At 50.5% G+C, this 10916-nt stretch overlaps 1 protein-coding gene across 5 annotated transcripts; it reads left to right on the forward strand.

Moving 5' to 3' along the window:
- Window positions 1-1401: 1401 nt before the first annotated feature.
- On the forward strand, window positions 1402-7290 carry Aif1 (allograft inflammatory factor 1). 5 transcript variants are annotated; one of them, XM_087597039.1, is made up of 8 exons: window positions 2187-2306; window positions 2418-2477; window positions 4765-4899; window positions 5660-5721; window positions 5834-5900; window positions 6187-6228; window positions 6408-6570; window positions 7091-7290. In XM_087597039.1, the coding sequence occupies exons 3-8, from the start codon at window positions 4878-4880 to the stop codon at window positions 7173-7175; spliced, it is 441 nt and encodes a 146-aa protein (XP_087453165.1). In that variant the 5' UTR covers window positions 2187-2306; window positions 2418-2477; window positions 4765-4877; the 3' UTR covers window positions 7176-7290.
- Window positions 7291-10916: the final 3626 nt, after the last annotated feature.

Raw genomic sequence — 10916 nt, forward strand, 5'->3', positions numbered from 1 at the left:
TCCACCCTCCCACCAACCCCGTCTTTTAAAGTTACGCGTTTTCCCCCTCCTTGTGTCTGTGTGGAGCTCTGTTCTGTAACTGTGCAGTTGCTTCCCATGCAGTGACTCATGACTCTGTTGAAGAAGCAATAACTCATTGTTTTTTTTTTTTTTTTTTTTTTTTTTGGTTCTTTTTTTCGGAGCTGGGGACCGAACCCGGGGCCTTGCGCTTCCTAGGTAAGCGCGCAATAACTCATTGTTAAGAAGGCTGGCTTGGAGCGTTTCCATGCTACGTCCCTCCCAAACTACTCCCCACACTACCTGGGAAGGCCTCACCAGGCCATCTGGCCACCAGTGAACTCTTGAGAGAGGCCTTCTCCTTAAGGTAGCTAAGTGGAGGACGTGGGACCCAGGTGCCATGGGCAGGTACATGCTGCCCCCTGCTGGCCATAGAGCCTGGGACCTGAGGCATTTGGGTCGTTTTCCACAGGGCCTCAATTCTCCCTCCTAAGATCTCTTAATTCCCAAGCAGAGTGGAGAACACCTTTCTTCACCATAAGCCCATGGTTTGGAAAGGGAGGTAGATCGGTCTTCTGGTTTAAGATGAACATTGTATTTTCTTGTCTCTTCTCGTTTTATGTGTATGGGTGTTTTCTCTAAATGTGTGCCTGTTGCCTACACAGAAAATAGGGCATAGCATGTCCTGGGGCTTGAGGTTACAGGCGGGTTGTGAGTTGCCATATGGTTGCTGGGAATCAAACCTGGGTCCTCTGGAAAAGGGGCAGGCATTCTTAAGTACGGGGCTGTCTCTCAAGCCCCCCAACCTGTATTTTCACCATGCACACTCTGACACAGGGCTCAGGAAATAATGGTTTACAAGTCGCCGTTGTTGTGAACCAGACTCTTGTGTTCAATACTGTAAAGTCGGGAATCACACCTATGAGTCTCTGGGGTTCCCACCCTAGCTACTTGGTGTATAGAAGTCTCTCCTCCCACTCTTGGGCTGGCGAGATCCAGGAGATGACTGGGCCCAAACTTAAGGGGACTCTGCTCACCCCTTTCCTTTCTGCCAGGTAAGACTTCCAACCCTCTTGCTATGGCTCTGGATTCTGAGACACTATATGAATGCTTTTGGTATTAGTCCATGTACAAACTGAAGGCTGGGTGTGTTAGTGCACACCTTTAACCTTGGTACTCAAGAAGAGAAGCAGAGGCAGGTAGATCTCTGTGAGTTCAAGGGAATTACCTGAATTACCCAGACCGCTGAGGCACACAAGGCAGGAACTCACACAGGGCAGGAATCTAGAGGCAGGAGCTGATGCAGAGGCCAGGGAGGGTGCTTTGTACTGGCTTGCTCATCATGGCCGCTCAGCCTGCTTTCTTATAGAACCCAGGACCGCCAGCCCAGGGTTGGCCACACCCACAGTGGGCGGGGCCCTCCTCCAGTCAGACTGATCTGCAGGCATCCTCTCAGATGATTCTGCTTGTGTCAAGTTGACAAAACTATCCAGGGCGGTCCATCTAGAGTAAGTCATGGCGTATGTGTACTCAAGAACAAGCTTCATTATCTCAGACTCTCTAGGGGCTTTAATAGCTTTATTTATTTATTTATTTATTTATTTATTTATTTATTTATTGACAGGGTCTCAATTATGTAGTTCTTAGCTGGCCCTGGAACTATGTGTAGACCAGACTGGCCTTGAACTCACAGAGATCTACCTGCTTCTGCTTCTCTTCTTGGGTATCAGGATTAAAGGTGTGCGCCAACACACCCAGCCTTCAGTTTATATTTTAATTAATTTAAGACCTGCTACTCTGTAACCCAGAATACTTGAGTGTTGAGTATGTAGACCAGGTTAGCCTCAAATGTTCAGTAACTTCTTGAATTAAAAAAAAATTAGTTCTTGGGGTTATAGAAATGGATCAGCCAAATAGTGCACTGGCTTCTCTTCCAGTGGACCTCGGGGTCCACAGCAACTCAAATCCTTTCATGACTCCTGCTTCAGGGTGTCCAACACCCTCAATCGGCCTGTGGAACAGAACTGGTACACAGACATACATGTAGGCAAAAGACACCACACACACACACACACACACACACACACACACACACACACAGGTTTTTAAGTTATTCAAACCAAACAATGGAACTTTGTCCTCTATGTCTTTATTAAAAGTGTCACTGGCTTCGAGTCACAGAACTTGGAAGGCTGAGGCACGGAGGTCAGTTGTTCAAGGCCATCGTCAGCCCTGTATGGCTTTCCCATCACAGGTCATTTGAGAGCTGGCCTGTGGGCTACTGACAGAAAGAAACCTTAGCCCAGCAGGTACCTCAAGAGGACTGCTGGCCTTAGGGGAAGTTGGGCCACTGTGACCTCATGAAAAGGTAGCCATGGTGATAGACACCCAGTTCCTCCATCCTATTGTTTCCCTGTCAGGGCTCCTCCAAGACCCAAACTAACTGAAGTCAGACGCACCCTCTGATGTGGTCTGCACAGGTCAGTCTCCTGGGCAGAGACCAGGGTTGGGAGAATGGAGGGCAAATAGAAGACCCCCAGGGCACACCCCCTCCTCCTCAGGGCACACATGGCACACATGTGCTCACACACACTCCCTCTTTTTCTGGACAGTGCATTCTTTTCCAGATAGCACAGTCATTCCCCTTGGGGAGCACAGAAGCTTAACAAAGAGGTCTCTAATCTCACGGTGTTCTAATGGCTCCTTCCCTGACTCCATTCCCAAGCCTCTTCTAGTACATTTTGGTTTGGGGTTTTGGTTTTTCTCTTAAATTTATTTATTCTCTGTCTGTCTGCAAGTGCATGACTGGACTGGTTAGAAAGCCTGTTCCTTCCTGTCTACCATGTGGGTTCTAGCTTCCCACTCAGGTCTTCATGCTTGGTGGCAGCAACATCAATCATGGAGCCCCGCCCTGGCCCTAGCCCTTGCTTTTCTTTCCAGACCCTGTCTCAGGCTCACCTAGAACTCCTCTGTTAAGGCTGCTTCCCTCAAACCTTTGACAGTCCTGACTCGGCCTCCCCAGTCCCACATCTTCCCAGCGGACGTTTTAAAAATCCCTTTACTCTTTTATTCTACGCACCCCCTCCCCAACCAAGCTTCAGGCTGGCTTCCTCTGCAGCTGCTGTGAGCTTACTCCAGCCAGGAAGACTGCTCTGGTAGCTGCTGCCCTTACCGTTCCGGTCACACTGAGATACAGAACCGCATTCACTTCCTGGGCAAAGCTCCTGAACCCCTTTGCAGTTTGCTAACTGATAAAGGTTTAATACGGCATCTTCCATCTATTATAGTAACTCTTTTGACTGGGTTTACGTTAAATAGGGTAACTTTTGGAAAGTCCCTGAAGATAGGAATCTTGTTGCCAAGGGCAGGGGTGAGGAAGAGAGCTCTAACTTTCAACTCAACTGGTCTGTAGCCAGTAGCTGATTATTTAATGGGCCATCCCAGATCCCAGCCTGATGGTACCTCCTTAAACACTCTTCGGTCGGAGGGCTGCCAGGGACAGTTAGTACGGAAGGGCATGGAGGCTCCAGACCCCTCTCCACAGTACCTCGACTCACTGTTCCATCTGGCTGCCACCGAGTCGGATGCTTTCTAATGGAACACAAGTGAGGGCAAGGTGCTTTGAGTCCTATGAGCCAGCTCTGCAAATTACCAAATCTGAAGAGGGGCTTGTAGAGCGCTCTTGGTTTATACAGCTGGTTGTCCAGAAGTGTACAAGGCCTGGGTTCGAGACCAGCATCTTAACCTAGAGCAGTCTTGTTAGGACAGAGCCCCTCCACACGGAGGACTGGCTGTCGGCAGTGTCAGAACTGAATTATACTACAGGATGTGTGATCAGTTTCCATCAGGAACTGAGGAACCGGTTGCTGCTGGAGAACCCTCCCCCCGTGAAGTGTCATTAACTGGGGAACTGGTTGGATCCAACTCCTGCAAGTTGTAATTTCTGTACACATACTGTGCCACGAATGCTCTCGCACACACAGATACAAATAAAAAAAGTAGAAATTTGTTCCCTTTTGACCCACGCATCTCTTGCATCCCTGAGAGCAGTTTCTCAGCCATCTCCCATGCTATTCAAACCTGCTTTCTCCATACGGACACCATGAGCCCAGACTTTTCATCGGTTGGCTACCCAGGCCTAGCAGTGTGCCCTGCAAACAGAAGGCATTCAGTCCTCATTGCATGAATGCGGCTAGAAAACTGTCCCCACCAGACACTGAGAGCCTCTCGCAGGGGCTCAAGGTGACCACCACAAAGGGAAGGGAAAGGCTGGAGTCTCCTGTGGACACTTGCAGTACAAGGGGACATTGCTTGGGGTAGGGGAGAGAACAAGGGAAGGGCCTCCCCTGGTGACCCAGGGACCTGACTGGACAAAGGTTTGGTATGAGGGGAGGACATTTTTTTTTTCTTTTCTTTTTTTTTCCGGAGCTGGGGACCGAACCCAGGGCCTTGCACTTGCTAGGCAAGCGCTCTACCACTGAGCTAAATCCCCAACCCTGAGGTGAGGACATTTGCATGAATTAGACCCTTGCACAACCCATGGTGAGGACAGGAAGTGGCTCCGACTGCCGTCCCTTTCAGTCTCACTTTCTGTTCCTCCAAAGTGTCTCTTTAAACTCTCAAATGACTAAAGATTCCAAAGCAGGTGAGGCAGGAGGTTGGCACTCAAGAGCCCGAAGAACACAGACCGAAGTCGTCCTGGGACATGTCTCCATGTGTCCTGAGTGTTCCTCTGTAGCCCCTGAGAGAAGTTTCTTTACTTTCCAGGGCCCTGGGCTCAGCTCACCCCATTCTTGGAGCAGCCTGCAGACTTCAGACTCTCTCTTCCCTACGGGAGAAAGTCAGCCAGTCCTCCTCAGCTGCTTGTCTTAACCTGCACCATGAAGCCTGAGGAAATTTCAAGTAAACCCTCCCAGCCCCCACCCCAGGGTCTGGGGAAGAAGTCATTGTTTAGTGTTTCCTTGGTTTGGGTTTGAGACAGGTTCTTACTGTGTAGGCCTGGCTGGTCTCCAACTCCCAGGATCCTCTAGCCTCAACCTCTCTTAGGTGCTAGCTTGCAGGCCTAGGGCATCACGATAGTCCCCCAGATCCTGGTGCCTTTCCACGCCCCTCCCATGTACAATCTGCCTTTCTGAAGGAGCTGTGTGGAGCTTGGAGTGTTACAGGGCTGCCGCTCCGTTTGGGAGGCTGAGGCAGGACAATATGTGCCTGGACAATACGAGACCCTGCCCCCACCCTTCAAAAGTAGCTTTTCAGTATCTTACTTTTCAACTTGGTCCGCCTTCTCCTGGGATGCTGGTGTCAGCAGAAGCTGATGGGGAAGTGAAGCCTGGGAAGTTAGCAAAGGAGGAATGGGTAGAAAGGGGAAGTGTGAGAGAAGTCCCAGAAGGGACTGGGGAGCTGGTGGAGAGAGGAGCCAGCCAACACACTGCAGCCTCATCGTCATCTCCCCACCTAAGGCCACCAGCGTCTGAGGAGCTATGAGCCAGAGCAAGGATTTGCAGGGTAGGGAAGGTGGACCGTATAGCACCAGGAGCCAGCATGAGTCAGGGAGCCAGAGGGCTGCTGGAGAATCTCAGAGGGCAGCCCTTGGGCAACACTTGGGCTGGGCACAGGGGAGGAGGAAAGGGAGGGAGGGGTGGTTAACCTCTGTACCCCTCAGGAGGAAAAGCTTTTGGACTGCTGAAAGCCCAGCAGGAAGAGAGGTTGGATGGGATCAACAAGGTAAAAGCAGGAGCCAAGAAACGGGGGTGGGAGGGTGGGGGGTGGGGGGGTCTGGAGCTCCTCTGGTTGACCAGGATGATCCGACCCCCTGCTCCTCTGTGGCCCCCAACAGCACTTCCTCGATGATCCCAAGTACAGCAGTGATGAGGATCTGCAGTCCAAACTGGAGGCCTTCAAGAGTGAGGAGACTGGGGGGGGGGGGGGGAAGCTGGAGGCTGGGGGCTCAAATTGTGGCAAGGCTGGCTGGCTGTCCTGGGGAAGGAGGGAGGTGCCTTCAAGCTCCTCCTTCCCATTGGTGGTCCTTTGTCCTGCTCTCCCCATCTTAGCATCCCGCCCCCCCAGGCTCCCTCACAAGCCTCTCTCCCCATGCCCTCCTTCTGTATCTTCTACCCTGGCATTGCTCAGCTGTCTCTACCGCAAACCCCCACAATAGCAATTACACTCTCTGCTCTCTTTCTCACCCAGCGAAGTACATGGAGTTTGATCTGAATGGCAATGGAGATATCGGTGAGAAAGGGTGATTTGGGTTAGTGTGCAGACCTAGGGAAACGGAGCCCTTGTCTACTAGTTCTGTCCCCCCATGGACAGGAAAAGGTCTAGCCACAACCAATAATACTAGGGTGGGTGTGGGTGGGTACACGGAGGCACAAGATTGCAGAGGGGGAACCCTCCTTTTCCACCTTCAGATATTATGTCCTTGAAGCGAATGCTGGAGAAACTTGGGGTTCCCAAGACCCATCTAGAGCTGAAGAAATTAATTAGAGAGGTGTCCAGTGGCTCCGAGGAGACGTTCAGTTACTCTGACTTTCTCAGAATGATGCTGGGCAAGAGATCTGCCATCTTGAGAATGTGAGATCCAGTTCCAACCTCCTGGGACTTCCCTGCCTTCTCCATAGCCGCAGCCTTGTCCCCACAGCCACCTGCCTTCTCAGAGGGACTCTTCCAAGACCCTTCACGATCGATCGACCCCCAACCCATCCACAGCTCTGGCCCCCACAGTCCCTGGCTTTGTGTTCCCCGGCTTTTGTCTTCCTCCCCTTCTGCTCTCTCTCTCTCTCTCTCTCTCTCTCTCTCTCTCTCTCTTTTTTTTTTTCTTTTTCTTTTTTTCGGAGCTGGGGACCGAACTCAGGGCCTTGCGCTTGCTAGGCAAGCGCTCTACCACTGAGCTAAATCCCCAACCCCCTCTCTTTTTTTTTTTTTCCTTCTTTTTTCTTTTTTTTCGGAGCTGGGGACCCAACCCAGGGCCTTGGGCTTGGTAGGCAAGCGCTCTACCACTGAGCTAAATCCCAACCCCCCCTTCTGCACTCTCAAAGCAACCTAAGGTTTACTCCCTTGAGAGATTTGTCCCTGATGCCTGTGTCTCTTCCAGGATTCTGATGTATGAGGAGAAAAACAAAGAACACCAGAAGCCAACTGGTCCCCCAGCCAAGAAAGCTATTTCTGAGTTGCCCTAATTGGAGGTGGATATAACACGGTGGGACCGAGGACCTTCTAATGACAGCAGCATGGGAAAAGAAGAAGCAGTTGTGAGCCAGAGTCAAACTAAATAAATAATGCTCCCTAGTGCAAGTCAGCTCTGCGTTTACTGGGGACGCCCGTCCTGGATCTGGGGAGAAGGAGGCATCTTTGAGGGAAGGGTAGTAGGATTTGCATTTTTACTATTGGATGGGTTTGCTGTGACTGATAGCTCTTTGTACTGAGGGGAGAGTTCAGAGTTTCAAGACAGCTTTGACCTTAAAGAATATAGGTATGTGCCCGGCGGAGGTCGTGCACCACCTTAATCCTGGCATTTGGAGGGAAACTCTGCAAGTTCAAGTCCAGGGCAGCCTGGTCTACAAAGTAACGACAACCAGGGCTACAAAGAGAAACTGTCTGGAAAAACCAAACCAAACCAAATCAAAAGGAAGATAGGTGTGCTATCTTTTATCTGTCCAGGCACACAGGAGCTCTTAGGGGTGAAGGTGGCAACCCTTCATGTCACCATCTGTGACCCTGACAATCGCCCAGTCTCTTAGGCATCACTGTGGAAAGGGGAAGGACAGCTAAGCTGTTTGTTTTGTTTTTTGAGATAGTGTTTCTCTGGGTAGCCCAGGCTGTCCTAGAACTCACTCTGTAGACCACGGTGGCCTCAAACTCAGCGATCCACCTGTCTGTCTCCAAAGTATGAGGACTAAAGGTGTGTGCCACCACTGCCGGCTGAGAGCTAAGCTTTTGTGCTTGGCCTGTTACGGGTCCTCAGGAATGTTTGAAACCTGAGTGGACAGGTGGGGTGAAGGCCGCATGATGCTATAGAGTTAAACAAGATGTTGGGATTCTCGTGAGGAAGAACTACCAAAGTCCAGCCTAGAGCTACAGCTCAGTGGTAAAATGCTTGCCTAGCCTAGGTTTGATTCCCAGTACTGCCAAAGACAAAAGCCCCGGTCTACTAATGAAGGGAAGAGGGGATATATTGGGAAGCTATCGGGGCAAATATGGCGAATCCAGCATCTCTAAATGATAGAAATTGTGGATCAGTCAACAAACCAGGAAAAGCAAGGGTCCTGAGGACCCAAGGCCAGGCCTTTCCTTCTCTGAGGGATCCAGGTAAGTCATCTCTGGTCACAGAATTCAGATCCAATCACTGTTCTTTCCTTCCTCCAAGGCTCAGTTGAACCCACATACTGGGTAGGCGCTCAAGTAAAATATGTCCCCGACTCGCCTTCCTTTACTCCCTGAAAGAATTTCATACACAACAGCCCCAGTCTGAGAGACCTGGAAGCCAGGGAGAGGTCCTTTTCGGTGATCCCCATAGAGAGATCCGGTCACTGTGTAAAACTTCAGGAGGGGTGGGAGCTGGAAAGGGCTCTTCAGGTAAGCGTGCACACTGCTCTCGAAGAGGACCGGGGCTGAGGATGGAGTTCAGAGCAGTGTGCCTGCCTAGCATGCACGAGCCTTCCCTGCTCCAGTTCCAGAGGTTCTGACCCTCTGCTGTTGTCTGGGTGCGATGCACCCTCCCCAATACGTGGTGGTGCACACCTTCAATCCCAACACTCAGGAGGCCCGGGCTGGTATGTCTCTGTGACTTTGAGGCCAGCCTGGTCTATATTGTAAGTTCCAGGTCAGCCAGGACTACATAGTGGCTCGGGCATAAATATACCACACATACACAGACTTTATTTGGTGCTGGGGATTAAGGGACTCCAGCACATTCCTTATTACTAAGCTACACTGCTAAGCAAGGCTGTAGTTTTAAAAACCTTTTTGTTTTATCTGTATGTGAGCACATGGATACAGGTGCCCTGCACCCCAGAGGCAGGGCCCCCCCTGGAGCTGGAGTTACAGGCTTGAGCCACCAGATATGGATGTTGGGGACAAAACTCTGGTGCTCTGCAAAATCAGTCACACTAATAATCAACCTTCAGTGCCCCGCCCTTCTCTCCTCCCCTCCCCTCTCTCCTTTTTATCCTCCCCTCTTCAAGGTTCACCTGTAATTTAGCCCGGCCCAAACTCATTGTGTAGCATAAGATGGCCTCAGACTCAGGATCCTCTGCTTTAGTCTGGGAAGTCCTGAGCTTAGGGTCCCAGACAGCAGTCTGTCTCTTCTACCCTGATAATTACCAACAGCCACCAAATGTTCTGTAAGCAAACGTCTTGGCTGGTTTTGCAGCAATGGCGCCCTCTAGTGCAAAACTCTAGACGTAGCTTTGTGCAGGTAGGGAGGGGAATCAGGATTCTTCAACCCTTGGCAGCAACTGGAATTGCAGCTTCCCAGGGTAGGTGAGCCTCTGATCCTTCAACCCTTGACACCAGGCAGCGTTACAGCTGGTGGCCAGGGGTATCCAGGATCTGTCCTGAAAACTTGACAGACAGCTCTCTATAACAATGACTGGGGCTGTAGTCTCTCTGGATCTTTTTATCTTTTTATTACTTTACAGATATGATTTGCTTTCCTGTAAGTCTATGGACTTGCATGTGTGTCTGGTGCCTGTGTAAGCCAGAAGAGGGAATCAGATCCCCTGGAACTGGAGTTACAGACTGTTGTGAGCCACCACGTGGGCGCTGGATTTGAACCCTGGTCAGCCGTAAGAGAGTGGCTAGTGTCCTTAACCTCTGAGCTATCCCTCCAGCTACCCACTTCCCCCTTTTGAGGCATCGTCTCACAGTGTAGGCCAGGCTGGACTGGAACTCACAAAGATCTGCCTGCCTCTGCTTTCTGACTGCTGGGTCTCATGGGTGCATCACCAGCTCTTCTCTGGTTTATTATCGTTTTCTACTCTGCTCCATCCTTTCTACCCCGCTCTCCCCCTTGCTCCTCTCTTCTGCTCTCTCAAACTGATGGGCTGCCACCTCTTCAGCTGTCAGGCAGCACGCCTCTGTCATCTGCTGCTTCTCCACTGCCAGCTCAGCCCACACTACTAAAAGTAGGCAAGAGAGGATCATCAGAAAGGAGGCTTTGATTGGGCCCAGTGTTCTAACATCAAGGGAGGCAACTTCCCAAGTGAGCCAGACATCTTTGCTTATATACCCGGGAAGGGGTAGCACCGATTACAGCAAATCTCTCATGCAAGTGCTTTGAAAGGTAAAACTCATAACTTCATCCCTTTAGGACCAGTTACAGCAGCATCTCTATGAGGCCACTAAAGGTAGCCCTCTCTTTCTGGCCTCTGTGGAAATGGCAGAAGATCATATACAATCTATGGGTGCCCGTGAAGGCAAAAAAAAAGTTTAATACAAACTGAATAGCCCTGGCTGAGGAAAATCAGGGGCTGGGGCAATCAGCTAAAATGGTTTCTCCGAAACTGTAGAGTGCTGTAAGGTGTGTATACCGAACTGGTTGGTACTGGTGCACACCTTTAATCCCAGGTCCCAGCACTTAGGAGGCAGAGGCAGATAGGTCTCTGAGTTCAAGGCCAGCCTGGTCTACAGAATGAGCTCCAGGATACATTGGCAGAGAGTGGTCCAGCTAGCTTCTGACTGGCTGCCCTCCTCTTAAAGAAGCCAGGGAAGGTAGGGAAAGAGAGTCTAACAAGGCATCAATGAGTGAGTCAAACTGTCCCATGCACCAGTCTTTGGTTCATAGAAAAGTGATCAGAAGAGTGCTTAAAATAAACCTTAAAGAACTTTGTGTTACTTAAAGGTTTTAACAGTGCTGAGTACCCAGTGCCCCAAGTGTGGTGCTTTCAAGATTTACAAGCACATGCTAATTCTTTAATACT

This window comes from Rattus norvegicus, chromosome 20, assembly GCF_021556685.1.
Source record: "Rattus norvegicus strain SHRSP/BbbUtx chromosome 20, alternate assembly SHRSP_T2T, whole genome shotgun sequence".
NCBI classification, from domain to species: Eukaryota; Metazoa; Chordata; class Mammalia; order Rodentia; family Muridae; genus Rattus; species Rattus norvegicus.

What these genes read in the sequence shown, in the direction of transcription:
- Aif1 (XM_087597038.1), top strand. Translation starts at nt 4,537, where the DNA reads ATGGTGAGGACAGGAAGTGGCTCCGACTGCCGTCCCTTTCAGTCTCAC. An exon ending in GAAGCCTGAGGAAATTTCAA is followed by an intron (nt 4,900 to 5,659) that starts GTAAACCCTCCC and finishes TGTACCCCTCAG; the next exon opens with GAGGAAAAGCTTTTGGACTG. An exon ending in GGTTGGATGGGATCAACAAG is followed by an intron (nt 5,722 to 5,833) that starts GTAAAAGCAGGA and finishes GGCCCCCAACAG; the next exon opens with CACTTCCTCGATGATCCCAA.